This window comes from Larimichthys crocea, unplaced genomic scaffold (assembly GCF_000972845.2).
Source record: "Larimichthys crocea isolate SSNF unplaced genomic scaffold, L_crocea_2.0 scaffold319, whole genome shotgun sequence".
Classification (NCBI taxonomy): Eukaryota; Metazoa; Chordata; class Actinopteri; family Sciaenidae; genus Larimichthys; species Larimichthys crocea.
Genome location: NW_020854203.1, coordinates 768,928 through 783,922, shown reverse-complemented (window position 1 = coordinate 783,922; position 14,995 = coordinate 768,928). Strand labels below are relative to the sequence as shown.

Below are 14,995 nucleotides of genomic sequence, written 5' to 3'. Positions count from 1 at the left end.
GTGTTCTGGGAGTTGTGGGAGCGGGTTGATGGAGGCCGCGGAGAGGGACTTCCAGTGGTTCTGGTAAACTGTCAGATGAGCACATTGCTGCAGAAAGGAGCTCTCCGGGGAAGTCTTACCAGTCTCTCTGCCAGAAATAACTGAGGGTGTTTTTCCACTGTGATGATTAAATGGCTGTGCTGTCACACAGGTAGGCAAAGACAACAATGGAAGAACCTGAATGCAGATGGTCAAATAAAAATTATATATTTATATATATATATAAGGCATGGGCCAGTTCAGCAAGTCTGAACAACAAATATAAGGAAAAAAGTAAGAACTGATCTGGCAGGGAATGTGAGGAAATGGGCCAGCTTATATACTGCAGGGCTGACAAGGGAAAGTGGAAAGAGGTGAGCAGGTGGATGTGGGAGTCAGGTGATGACAGGTGGAAAAGTTTGAGCTTTTGTTGGACAGGTAGAGAATGGATGGCAACAAAATGGCCTGGGGTTGGTGGAAATGTAGCAGGAGGCAGGGACGCTGGGCGTTGCTTGTCTGCCTTCATTGTGATGTAGAGGTAGGTTCCTGTAAACTTGTAGACAGGATCTGTGTTTTGGAAATACATTTTTGGGAACTGGAAACAAGTTTACTGTAATAGTCAGTCGCAACGGCAGCTTCCTGGCACACTTCCATCATCTATATCAAAGCTGACATCCATGACTTTTTGTACACTGGTTGCCCTCAGATGAAACATCATGTGCCATCTTCCATCATCATCATTACGCACGGGCAGGCAGACTAAATATGATTCCTATAAAATCTCACTACCTCATTACCAACAAATGTGACTTACCGTCTTTATTATTCCTATAGGGAGGACCTATTATGTGTCTGTGGTAATAGGAGTCGTCGCAGCGGTAGTGTGTTTGTATCATCCATATACAGATGGCCAGCTCACATGTAGACATCAGAAATAGCATTGCAGGATTTAGCACAACCTCTTCTCTACAAATGCAATCCACCCAAAAAGCAGCTCACTCAAGTCTTTTATTGTTATTCACTAGAAAGTCAGCAGCGGGGGGATGAGGGACATTTTAGAAACGAGTATAGCTCTAACATTATCATATGATTATCATATCATTATCAGTGAGCAATAAAACATAAAAAGAACCTCATCTTCTGTCTCCAGATTACACAGCAAGCAATCTCTAGCTGAGAGTAGTGCACCTAAATGATTAATGGGGGCTGGCAGTGGTGGTTAATGTCTGTGAAATCACGTGAATCTGTCATTCCCACTCTGCTCCCAGTATTCCTGTACATGTTCCACTTTATGGACCACGTCACACACCACCAACTATTTCGCTGATTCTGGAGAAACTGAAGAAAACTGAGAAAATGGTGTTGTGCCAGAACCGGAGCTGGACAAGCAGGCGATGTAACCGGGCTCAGCAGCATGTATGGACACAATGACAGAGGAGAAGAGACTGAAGAGGACAGTGATGGAAGAAGCTGAGAAAGAGAGAGTGATTGAGCAAGGAGCTGCCAGACAAGAGTAAACCTGGGACTGACTTTTGGTCCTTGGTGAGAGCTTGGTGAAATAAAAAGCTGAAAGACAGACGCCGAGCTGGGCTGACTGCTGTTGGACTAGTCAGTAACATTAGCTGGCTGCTTGATCATAAGTAATATAACTATAACAAATACATATGTACAGCTGTCTATATTTATGTCAGAAACACTCTGAAACACTCTGAGCACCAAACCCCAAAAATGCCATTATATGTAATGTTGCTTTAAGAAGGCAACAGATTCCACTAATTAACTTTTGAAGAGGCACACTTGTTAATTGGAACCCATTCCAGGTGACTTCATCATAAAACAAACACAGCGTACAGCTGTCCACATTTAGGAGGTGCTAAATCTGAATGATTCAGTGTGGATCATTTAGGTGTGTGTGGCTCTCCTTCATTATATCACTATGTAGTTTTCAAAATCCTACAAAAATAAAGATATCATAGGGGTCTCTGTTGAACCATTTCAGAACATTTAATGTAGTTCATTTGCTGCTTCAAATCAGGGTTATAGTTTCTCCTCTCAGCGGAGGGAAATTCCCGTCATGTTGTATTACTGACATAAGCGCACAGCCCAGGTTGCATCAGTTGTCTAAAAAAAAAAACAAACAAAAAAAAAAACAGCCCAGTATTCCCAGAGCAGTGTTGTTCCCATAAAAGTGTGTAGCTGTGTGTGGATGTCTGTGCGTGTGTGTGTGTGTGTGTGTGTGTGTGTGTGTGTGTGTGTGTGTGTGTGTGTGAGAGAGAGAGAGAGAGAGAGAGAGGGGGAGAAATGGAGCGGGAGTTGGATTTGCGCAATCGGGTGTTACTGATGACCGGGTCGGTGTGATTGGTCACCTCTGCGTATGAGAGGATGCCCGTCAGCCCACAAGGTTGTGTGCTTTTAAAGTGCTGCGGGCAGAGGGCACGGCGTTCAGACACACACACAACACACACATACACACACAGATCAACCACAGGGGGGCTGGCAGAAACGATCAGAACAGGACCGAACCCAGCAAACCCGGACAGGAATTAAGAGAGAAAGAGGAGAGAGGACACACAGAGAGGAGTCATGACTCTGCCCATCGTGCGACAACTTTTTCTTCTATGTTTATTCTGGTTTCTCGGACCTTGGAACACAACAGGTGGGTGATCAGATTTAAACGGACTGACAGGTCTTTGAAAACGAACACTTATTATACTAAAGAAATTATTTTTATGATTGTAAATGCAAACAACAAACAAACGTTATTGTAATTTGTTTTTGACTTGAATTCACTCTTTCATAAAGGTCGTAAATAATAGGTTCAGAAATTCGGTAGATCATAGGAAAAATCTATCAGAGTTATTAAACATTATCAAGTTGAGTTTAAGTAAAATTGTCATTAAGTGCTTAGTTCATGATGAAACTCGGATGATCTTTATGACCATCTAAAACCCTCTGCTGTGAAGTTGAGTTTTGAGAGTCGAGAATCATGAATTCAGTTAAAATCCCTCCTTTATTTTAATGATGGTCTTCGTTTGTTTGTCTCATCCTTTACATGTTCTAACCACATTCCAATAATTCATTATTTATTAATACTTCGTAAATGAGTAATAAGGAGAAGACATGGGCTGCCAGGTTGTAAAAAAAACCTGGTTGGTCTTTAGAGATGCAGTAGCTCTTTAATTCACACTTACTGGAAATGAGCTGCAAAGTGTGTGAACCAAAAACAATTTATCAACAGCTTATTAACTTATGGCCACCGTAGACTGGAGGCTTCTCTGTGCTTGATAAATGCTGTTTAAAAAACATACTTTGCAATACTACATAAAGTATTAGAATTTCTTGTGTGATTACAAATTACAAGGTGAGTAACTCATGAATTATTCTTTATCAGGTAACAAGGCATTTTAAAAGATCAAGGTGTTTCTCATTTTGCAGTTATTTAAAATGTCGATTCAGTCTGAATACTCTGCAGTAGTCCAACTGTCTATTCTGGTCTTCTGGACGCTGTGAGAGAATATACTTTAAAACAGTTCATGCTAATTATCACTGGCATGTAAAGAACATTATTTAATAAATATTTCAACATAAAGTATGCTTTATGAGACAAAAGCAGCGATTATTTAAATTCTTTACGAAACCAATAAAAGCATTAATACCTAATGTAAAATATACTCAGTTACAGCAGATGTAACTCAAAGATTTGAATAATAATCATGTATAAACAGCATTTTCATGTTGTAGTTGATCAAAGTAGAGATAAGATAACAAATATTTCATACACTGCTGTGTAGTTGTGTATACAGTATTGAGGCGATCGTTTGTTTTGTTTGTAAAATCTGAATAATTGTAGCTTTCAAATTGAGTAAAAAATACTTTCTTTTTTCTCTGAAATGAAGTGGAATTGAATATAAAGTAGTATAAAATTGAAGTACTGAAGGATTTAAAAACAGACATATACATATACATGCACTACTTGAATACTAAATGTATTTCTTAATTACTTGCCACCACTGTAACTTATAGAAAAGCATCATTTCACTGACGTCCTCTAGTCAAAAGGTTGTGCTCTGTTACACTCACCACACCCACAGAAACAGTGACGTCATGATGTACTATGACTCCAAAACTATAAAAATAACTTATGCAGAATTATGTGGTAAAATAAAAAGTGTGAACAAAGTAAAATATGTTTTATATTTTAGATTACAGCTTAACAGCTTTTCTGGCATTTTCAAGTCAGCTTCATCAGGTCGTCATCTGTAATGGTTTTCATTGAACAGTTAATTAGTGGGATTTCTTGCCTTCATAAAGTGACATTGCGTAGAAATTTGTACTTTAACTCCACTGTGGTAAATATGGTAGCCGCATACATTATAAATATTGATATATATGATCAAAAACTAGCTAACAGACATACATCTATCAAATGTCCAAAACACCTGTGGTACAAACACTAACACTCCTGCAGTGCTCTGAGCTCACATTCCAGGCAGCCCAGCTAACAAACTGAGCTAACATTGGCTAACAGCAGCTACAGTTGGCAGCAGTTTATTTTACTGTCCATCAGAGACACCATTCATCTGATCACAAGTCAGTGTAGCATCAATGTGATTTAAAATCTGCTAATGGTAGAAAAGTTACACAGTGTTTCTTTAATGCATTTAAGCCATTAGTTGTCCAGAGATTGTGTTGTCATAAACTGAATAGCCCTATTTGACTACTGTAGATCAATAGGCAAGAGAAACAACAGTCTTTCATAAGACATGACAGTCAGTCAATCTGGAACTATGAATGTAGAGACCAACAAGAAACACAAAGAATAAACATTAGACCATTGGAAATCTGTACTTTGGTTTGATGAGTCAAATTTGAGATTTTTGGCTCCAAACACTGTGTCTTCGTGAAAGAAGGTGAACGGATTATATCTGCATGTGTGGTTCCCACTGTGAAGCATGGAGGAAGAGCTGTGATGGTGTGGGGGTGCTTTGCTGGTGATCTGTTGGTGATTTATTTATTTCAAATTCAAGGCGCACTTAACCAGCATGGTTACCACAGCATTGACATGTCATCACATTTGGTTTGAGCTTAGCAGGGACGACCCAAAACACACCTCCAGGTCATGTAACATCTGTCTATCTGATGTAGGAGGAGAATGATGGAGGGCTGCATCAGGTGACCTGGTTTCCACAATCACCTAAACCTAAACCCAATAGAGATGATTTGGGATGACAGTGTAGAAAAAAAGCATCCAACAAATTGGAGAATCTACACTTTTTTGTTATTTCATAGATATGATGTCTTCAGTCTGTGCCCAGACATTTGACTGGCACTCTCTATGTACTGCATACACTGTATATATACTCTAATGTATGTATAATATATCAAAAATATTGAGCTTTCCTGTATGATATAAACTATGTATATACATGTGATCTCACTCAGATGCCAGTCCTTTCGATCAGTGGGAAGACGGGATAGAATTAAGAAAGGTAAGAAGTCATTTTATATTCATATATGACTCCATTTCCACATGTGATGTTTGAGTGGATAATATCATATTCTTTTCAGATTGTGAGACTATTAGTATTAAGTAAAATGATTCATATGATAATCATCATCTGTGGTCCAGAAAATGATTTCTTTGGACCACAGAATGAGTTTGTACATGACATTGATCTTCAGTATAAGGAGCAAAAGAAATCGGGAAGTAAAGTTGGTAAAGTTAGGTCGGACTTAAAAATCTATTATTATACTTGAAACCGCAGTAGCCAGTGTGTGGCATTCACTGTCCATTATTCATTCATTCATAATAAAGTGTTTTGTTTGTAGGTGCGAGGCATCCGAAGTGAGGATTTGAGTGACGTTTTGTGGGGAGACCAGAATGAGGCAAGTTAAAAGAAGGCACTAAAAACACTTTAAAGTGACTTTAAATACTCATACATAATACGTTATAGCCCTTTAAACATTCAATCAGTTGGGGTGACTAGTGACAATTTAGCTTGTATTACATGTTCATTTAAGATATACAAAATAACATGTGACGATTGTTTTGCAGGAACAGAATTATCGATATCTATGTAAAGTTGAAGGTTAGTGGTAAAGTGACTAGTTGTAATGAGCTGTAGATATCTTTAAATACAATTGCAACTAGTCAGAATTATATCATGGACATGTTGGCTTAAAACTCCAACCAGTCAAAGAGCTATGTTATTGATTTCTACAATTACAGCTGCTCATTAAATCTTATGGCTTTCCATACGTAATGTAATATACAGTCCTAACATTTCTCAGGTATACCATCGCCGTCTGAATTAACTGTGACATCTTGATATAATTACTGTAAGCACCAGGCAACGTTAGCATTAACATCAAGAAAAATGGCTCTATTCGCGCTTAGTCTTGGTCCGTTGTGTTTACAGCTCGCATGCTCATGATGTAATGTTGTTCGGAACACTTTTAAGGCAACTTATTCTACATTTTTTAAAATTGATGCTGATCAAAACCTGAAAGCAGGTTCTGGATCATAGACAGCGTAAAACATGGATGTAGTATCCGCAACGTCACCCAAACGTTTCTGAAGAGTGTGGTGCCTCTGCCTCCTCCTGAAAAATGAAAGACACACAAAAAACTATTTTTACATACAGTTTTTCAAGAACTTAAAAAAAAATAGAAACAGTGGAGAGAATAACATGTGTACAGTATGTGTCTCTGCTGGAAGAGAGAGTGTGGTATCTGTTTATTTTTTAAATCTCTTGAACTCATTGCGCTTACATGACAGACCAAACAACACAATATAACATAATCAGAGAGATGAATCAACTCAGCAGTGACAGCACAGTGTTGAGAGAGAATATAAGTGGACAATGATTCAAACAGAAATGTCCTGACAAACCGTGTGTTTGTTTTTTTTACGTTACTTCTGTCATTAAACGGAAATTGTGTTTCCCCACAGGAACAAGTCCAGAATGTTTTCAAAAGAGTAAGTATTTAAACTCAGCGCTGTTTATTTTCCCATTTTTGATCTTTTCTTAGCAGCAGCTCAGTCCTTTTCTGAATTTCTCCTTCTTTCAGTTCCTGTTTCATTACTCCAAAGCACGCAACTCTGTTGGAGCTGTACAGCATGAGGTGAGCAGAGGAACACGCCGACCAGCGATGGGGGCATCTTTCTGATTCATTACATCTTTAAAGAGCTTTTATGCCAGCTTTGGTCATTTGAAATGGCAACAGATGTTTAAAAATAGATAATGAAACACCTGTCAGCAGCGTCCATTGCTGATTTGAATGCTGTTTGTTCACTTGTGAGAGATGACACTTGCGTTCAAAAATGACCAATTGTAAATATTGCATTAATGTGAGCAGCTGCTTCACTGAACCACCAGACAGGTGTGATTCAGAGCTGAACTCTCATTTGTCCCAATATAGTTTGAAGATTTTCAACACAGAAATCTGCTGAAAGCTTTGGTATTTAGGTTCGCTCGCTGTTGCTATGGACGTATTTCAGTCAGTAGTGCAAGAATTTTGTCTGAACAAAACTTTCTAATAGATTTCTTCTGATTTAATAAGACATGTCTGATAACATTTCATCTCTAACTTTTCTCTGTGCTCCTCCAGTCTCACTCAGTTCATCCTTTGATGCGACTTTCCCCGAAGCTTTCCCAGAGGAGAAATAAGAAGGTGGTACTTTTGGTAAGTATGATACTTTAACTGTCAGCTGTATGTTTTAGAGTTTTGAATTTGATATATTTACATTCAAGTCACTGAGTTAGGACGTGTACGAAGCCCGTTCTCTTCTTTACAGGATAATTTCAGCTGTAAGATGTTCAATAACAGTGATTTTCTCCACTAAACCACAACACAGAAAAGCTCAGAGAAGAAGAACCATTATTACGGAGAGCACGATAGCCAATGTCATTATGATTCTGTGATATTAATAAAACATACTTTAACTGTGTTGTGTACTCAACTCCACAGTATGTGAATAACTGTTGGAGGGTTAAAGGATTTTATCCAGCTTTTCAATGACAAAAAATAAAGACTAGCGAAAGCACATGTCAATTTGAGTAGTAGAATATTTGTTTTCAGTGTCTTTGAGGAATAACAGACAAACTCATATAAGAACGGACTAGATGTCTTGTCAGGAAGCTTCCTAGTCAGGGGGTTAGGAGAGCCAGTGATTAGGAAAGATGGCGTAAATCACATTAAATCACATCACTGTTCAGCTTCAGTCACTGCTGACACTGACTTTTCTCTTTCCTCTTAATGAAACAGAAGATCCGAGGTCTGCCGGAGGGGATGTTGTAGAAGAAAAATGTGCGAGAAAAAACAAAAAAAGGAAAATCGGACTCAGTGGACGAGCAGCAGCAGGCAGCTGACGGGTGGAGCGACGCACAGCAGCGTCTATAGATAGAAACACTTTATATTAACAAAATAAATTATTGTACAGATGGAAAAAAAAGCAGAACTGCACTGCCATGGCTGCCATGTTTCTTCCTGCTTCCAGATGTCAATTGGTGTGAGTCAGTGTGAACCATTCAAACTGTTACACAAGACATGGGTGTCACAGAATAATAAGAAAACACTCAGAACGATCTCTTAAAGTTCTTTATAACCAACAGTTGACCCAGGTTATTAAAAACATGAGAACTTAAGAAAAAAACTGGCACCTTATGTGGCAAAGAGGTGAACTCACATTTAATTTAACAGATTTAAACGTACATTTTGTGACATCATTATCATGAGACGTAATAAAAAAGTTAAAATTTGTCTTTGATGCCTTTGTAAAGATTCAGCTGGACGTGTTCAAACTGTCCCCACCTTCCCCACAGAGATGTACAGGAGGCTGGTCACAGGTTACATTCTCTCCAGCCAAGTGTCCTGTCCAAGTGGGCAGGCTTGAGCTGTGTATGAGAGCGCCACAGACGTGCTCAAAATCTGAAATGTAGAAGCTGATAAAAGGAGATGCCGTCCCTTCTCTGTTCCTGCTCAAAACATCATCAGATGCTTCAAGTTCCTCTCAGTGTTTCTTGCATAGACGGCCTCTGTGGTTTGGAGTGATTGGCATTTTGTTTTCTTTCTAATAGTCCTCGTCCTCAGAGTCACTGTCCTTTCGTGTAGGAAGCGAACATCTGATCGAAGACATGAGCTTGTCTTCGATTTGCTTCTTGGGGTTTTCCTCCAGGTCTGTCTTCACTGCTCCACTCTCTGATAACCTCCACTCCAGCTCTGGGTGAGACAAACGACAAACATGTCACTCATGAAACACCATGAAATGTACGGGATGTGAATTAATGTCACCACAAACTGTAGCTTTCAAAATGGCTTCTAAAACACTATGGGGACTTACACAAGGTACTTATCCACAGTCAGTGTGCTACCTACAGTATACTGCACTCAGCATATGTTTGATTTTCAGATTTTCACTGCTTTACTTTGCCATCAGACGGACAGAAGAAGACTGAAGTTCAGATTGATCTATGCTGTCTTTAAATCCTCCAGGAGCACACGGTTTAGTAAGTTTGGGCTATTGTGTGACTTTGGTGATGTAACATAGTTCAGATCCAAACTAATGTTAGCTGCTGTGGATCCAGACACTCGAGCTGCGAGCTAAAACAATGTTTTTAAGAATGAAGGCTGATGGTCTTGGAGAGAGAGAGACAAAACTACTCCATCCTTCTGTCAGAGGGCTGTCTGACAACCAGGTAAGACAGTGAAAACATGTACACTGGTTTCAGATTATACTTTTGTTGCTGCTCCTGTCCACAGCAGTACATTTCTTAGCTTCCATGCTGCTCCTCCAAACTATACAACCATCTTCAACCTTCAGAAGAAGTAGACTGTTTGTCAGGGATGTTGTTTAGATAAATATTAGTGTGAAATGATCTTGTGACAATGCAGAACTGATCAATGTCTCATGGATCCGTTTCAGCTGGTTCTACTCTGTCCACAATGATTCAACCTTTACAGATATGACTGTGTGATTAAATTAACTAAAACTGCAGCAATTAAAAGATGAAATTGAAAGATGAAAATGAAATGCAAACATCTGTGAAATAGTAAACTAATTCAGTCACACTGACAGTTCCCAACAAAATGTAATGTAATGGTCAAACATACTGTAGATACATACACACTGTGAACACACACTCTTCAGGTACCATTTTTGTGTATATACAGTTCATCTCTTACCTTCCAGTTTGAGGTTCATGCCTCCAAAGACGAGTGGGCCGATGAACTGGGCCTTCATCTCTCCCTCAAAGTAGACGAAGATGGTGGGCAGGTTGCGGTCTGGGTAGTTGGGGATGCAGGTGGTTGATATGGACTTGAGAAACTTGGTCTGAGGGAACTTCCTGGCCAGTGTGTTCATGTGCTGGTTGATGAGGGAACACAGAGGGATGCTGTGAAAGGAGAGACTCGTTAGTGCTGCACTTTTTAAAGTGCAGAGTGTCAGAATGAGAGTCCAAGCTGAACACAGCCAAGATGCTCACTTCACAATGAAATCATTCAAAGAAACGCAGCAAATACATTTAACAAGCTGGAGCCGGGACCACCTACCCCTGTTTGTAGAGGTGGAGCACCACCCAAATGCCTTCTCCAGCCTTGTTGACCTCCTTGACGTAGTCCTGCCCTGAGATTTCTACAATCTCCCCAAAAACGTTCTTCATCTGAGTCGCCTTCCACTCGGCAAGACGCTTCTGTCTGCAAGGAGACATAACACACACATCAGTGTACAGTCAGACTCACAGAAGCTTCATTCCAACATGACGTTTACATTACACTGATTTGGAGTGACAATTCTGCATTTATAAATATATAGGTTCATATTTTCCTTAATTTTTGAAATGTCCTAGCCGCTGCGGTGACCTCTCCACTCACCTGTACATCTCAATGGCAGCCTCGTCCTCTTCACCAAACTCGTCCTCGTTGTCGTCCAGTTCTTCCAGTGTCATGTCCTCATATGTTTTAACTGTTCAGGGAAACAACGACAGTCACATCAGCTGATCTTCAGTTATCAGCTGAATGGGCTCAAATCACACTACACTGAACTCTTCGTGATGGTCTTTGGTCCATCTACAGATAAAATCCAACCCGTCAATTGAAAACACATAAGGCCACAAAGAAATACTAAAACTTGTTCTTACCAATAGACTGCTGCTGTAAGGCCAGCTCCTCCTCTTCATCTTCTTTAGGGACCTCTTTAGGAGGAAGAATGCCTTTCTTCCTCAGGATATCATTCCACTCTGTGTCTTCATTTGGGTCCTGAGGAGAAAACAGACCGTACATACAGGTACTGTTACTGTCATCTCTCTGCCAGTCTCAAAAATGAGATTTCCCAATCTTGGTGCAAACAAAAGTTTACCAGCTCTAACATGTCAGAATTGAATGTGTTAGCTTTACTAAGCAGACAATGAGCCACGGTTTAAAACAGGTCAGGATGAGTTTGTACACTTGTTTAAGAAGCAAATATATCAAACTTTAGAAGAGATACTAATTAATTATTAGGGGAAATTATTTTTCTCACTCAATTTTACATGTATTTTAACCCAAAATACACACACGACAAAAGTCTTTCAAAATAAGGATCCCTTCAAAATAAAATACTTCTCCAGCCCACCTTCCATACTTTGTTCCATGCTGGGCTTGAACCGGGAACCCTCCGCTTCCCAAGCCAAGTCTCTATGGACTGAGCTACTGCCACCCCCATAAAATATTGACATATTTAGAAGAGATAATATACTAAGAGGAGGTAAGGAGCAACACTAACGGCATTATAATTTGGCCAGAAAATGAAGTGTTTGGAGCCCTGCTCAGACAGTCAACAACAGAGACATGAAACAAACACAGCTGTTACCAATGATACTAATTAATGGTCCAGCGAGCCAACACACACACAGCAGCCCGTTTGACCTGAATGAACTTTAATCAGTATCATTGGTAACACCTGAGCTGACCCTACTACTTCATATCAACATGGCTGCTGTGAATAGAAAAGCTCCTGAACGTTTGCGCCGTCACTTCGTCATTGAGATGATTCATCTGTTTTCCAAACGATTAACTACCAAATATTTGACGCCAAGTTAAATGACTGTCTACAGACTGACCCCGTCATTGCACGTCGTTTGAGCTCAAATGTGTTTCTCTGTCAGGGTTTAGCACTCAGCTGGCTAACAGTGAAGCTAACATTTAAACGCCCAGTTCTCTCTGACATGAACCCAACGCACGGCGCCGACGCCGACCCGCGTTAAATCACCGCACACAGCAGCGTTAAAGCGTGTAATAAAGCCTCACCGACCTGCATGTTGACAGCTGAAGGTAAAACGCCAAAGTCTGCTCTGAATCACGCCACCCTCTCCACCCAGACACGGAAACAGAAGGACCGCCGACCGACCGACTCCGACAGGAACTAAAGTTCATGACTGTCTGAAACAAGCGCACAATACGTAAAGGGTTGAAATAAAATCATTTTAACCGAGCCTATACTAAGTAAAGCACAGACTGTATGTGTTTTATTTTTTTATATGTTGTTACAGCGCGGTAATTCCTGTTTAAAAAGACGAGGAATACACGCCTTAGGAGTCGGACAATAATAAAAGTGAGACGAACTTCCGTTTGAAGCTCAATATGACCATAAAAGGAGTGGGAGCGCAGCATTCCATTTGTAGCCTAAACAGGTGCTGTTACCACACACACACACCCACACACACACACACACACACACACACACACACCCCTCTCTAAAATTAAACAGGTCTATTTAGTCTGTATCCAGAAAAATCTCCATGAAGACAAACACGTGGGAGTAATGAGGCTGTTTGAAATGAACAACATATTGGAGCTGTATCACTTCTTATCATTAGTTTATAAATGTACTGTTACTGTGAATAAGCTTATCTCATTGTGTAAGTGACAGACTGCAGTAAGTCTGATAAAGTCTACACAGTCCCTCGTGTTCAGTATTATTAGCACAAATACAAAAATATCAGTCACATAAATCTCATGGAGTGATGGCCCGTTAAGTATCTCACAGTGCAAATGTTACAATAATGTAATACAGTTCATTGCTCTAACATTTGATCAGCAGCATATAAAGAAGGAGGCCCTCAGCAAGCATGAGGTCAGAGGGGCCAGGCACAGATGTGTGTGTGGGGTCAGGTCAACATGGACCCCAACAGCAATTTTTTGACAGCCTTTAATGTTTTAATTCAGACACACAAACTATGAGCCAGAGTGATGGTGATGATTTATTATTCCAGCACACACACACACACACACACACACACACACACACACACACACACACACACACACACACACACACACACACAGACAAGATAACAGTCTTTCAAAATAAAAAGGCAATGATGACACAGCTTGTTGTATTAATACTGAATTTGCTGAGCAGTGTCAGTAATAATGTATGGAGGCGACAGGGCCAGAGTCAGGCACACTCAAAATTTCTTTAGACATTTTTCTAGTTGTATTTGAAATATTAACATGTCCTGAAAACGATGTATATGTATATAAATGATATATATTCAAAATGAATGATTCGACTTTACTTCAACTCGAACATAACAGACATACATTGAAAGGTTCTAGTGTATATATATATATATATCTATATATCTAATATATATTTCTATATATATATACTATATATCTATATATATATATATATATTATCTTTAAAAATTAATTCTATGATTCTATCCTTACTGACTGACCAGCTGTGTTTCTTTGCTGTGTCTTTATTGGCCGGTCACTTGTAATCTTGTACTGTAGGTCAGTATGCTCTTGTTATGGTAATGATGAATGGCTGCGTGCATACAATAAGCCTTTGTGTGATCATTATCTTACTGAGCACCTGAACGTTGTATCGGCTCAACAGCCAATCACAGGAAGGCCAGTGACTCTCAACCGGAAACTGGCGGAAGGGAAAGTTGGTGAAATGCGGAAGAGAGAGAAAATAAAACGAAGAGCTCTCACTCTGTCCTGATTTTCACGACCCATTGATGAGGAATGATTTTTGTTTTTGCAGCCACTATAAATATCGTGTTTGATATCATTGACCTCTGCTCATTTCTACATGGACTGCATCTGTATTTCACTTTAACGTTGGTTTTTCAACTCTGATCTTGTTTTATTCATTATTATTCTTTTTTTTTTTAAGTTCACCTTTGCTGTCGTTTGTTTACATACTTTATTTGGTAATTATCATCAATAATTATGATGATAGAAATATTAGACCATGAAAATTCAACTCATTTGGCCCTGCGTCAAATCTCTGAAGGTGTATTCTTATAACACCACAATGTTCAAGTCTTTGATTTAAACATTCCAGTTATATTTAAAGTGTAACTAAACTAAACCCCCAGTTTCTGCTTGCTCCCTCTCTCTCAGCAAATTTTTTAAAAAGTGTGTGTGTGTGTGTGTGTGTGTGTGTGTGTGTGTCTATAGGCATTGTATACTGCATAAAGGACTGATGATAGTGCAGTGGTGCGGGTGGTGGAGTAAATATGGTTTCTACAACTGGTTGTGTTCTGTACATGAGGTAGGTGGATATGTCAGTATATACATATCTATGTGGAGCAGATTAAATGTAAACAGTAGATCAATAAATAAATACATTATAATGAGCATTATAAATATGGCTCTTTAGTTTGTGACACAGGAGGTCTGAGTGACAGACTGTTGGTCTACAGGAATAGTGGTCAGAGCTAACTTATCTTTCACAGTCACTTGAAGCACACACATCTTATGTGTTTTAATGTCAACATCAGCTGAGAGTCAGCGGCTCAGAGAGGCAGAGCTTAGCAGTCATGAGCAGCCTCTGCCAGCTGTCTGTGTTTGTGCTGGACACACACACTCTGACGGTCACTGAAGTGACTGTTTCTGTGTGCTGACCGTGTTATAATGGAACCGCCATTCAGCTACGCAGCAGCTCACGGTCTGCAGAGTCAGGGGACGGGGAAGAGAAGGT

The 14,995-nt window shown here is 39.6% G+C and overlaps 2 protein-coding genes across 3 annotated transcripts; one reads left to right on the top strand and one right to left on the bottom strand.

Moving 5' to 3' along the window:
* Positions 1 to 2,310: 2,310 nt before the first annotated feature.
* Positions 2,311 to 8,781, top strand: nms (neuromedin S). The gene is made up of 7 exons (XM_019252919.2): positions 2,311 to 2,674; positions 5,461 to 5,507; positions 5,848 to 5,904; positions 6,971 to 6,997; positions 7,090 to 7,143; positions 7,630 to 7,704; positions 8,287 to 8,781. The coding sequence occupies exons 1-7, from the start codon at positions 2,602 to 2,604 to the stop codon at positions 8,317 to 8,319; spliced, it is 366 nt and encodes a 121-aa protein (XP_019108464.1). The 5' UTR covers positions 2,311 to 2,601; the 3' UTR covers positions 8,320 to 8,781.
* pdcl3 (phosducin-like 3) lies at positions 8,686 to 12,439 on the bottom strand. 2 transcript variants are annotated; one of them, XM_010729911.3, is made up of 6 exons: positions 12,308 to 12,439; positions 11,157 to 11,274; positions 10,891 to 10,981; positions 10,570 to 10,713; positions 10,204 to 10,412; positions 8,686 to 9,240 (listed from the first exon to the last, which is right to left on the bottom strand). In XM_010729911.3, the coding sequence occupies exons 1-6, from the start codon at positions 12,311 to 12,313 to the stop codon at positions 9,092 to 9,094; spliced, it is 717 nt and encodes a 238-aa protein (XP_010728213.1). In that variant the 5' UTR covers positions 12,314 to 12,439; the 3' UTR covers positions 8,686 to 9,091. The 2 variants fall into 2 exon arrangements, with proteins under 2 accessions (XP_010728213.1, XP_027131957.1); XM_027276156.1 differs by lacking the exon at positions 12,308 to 12,439 and adding an exon at positions 11,630 to 11,842.
* Between the last annotated feature and the right edge of the window lie 2,556 nt (positions 12,440 to 14,995).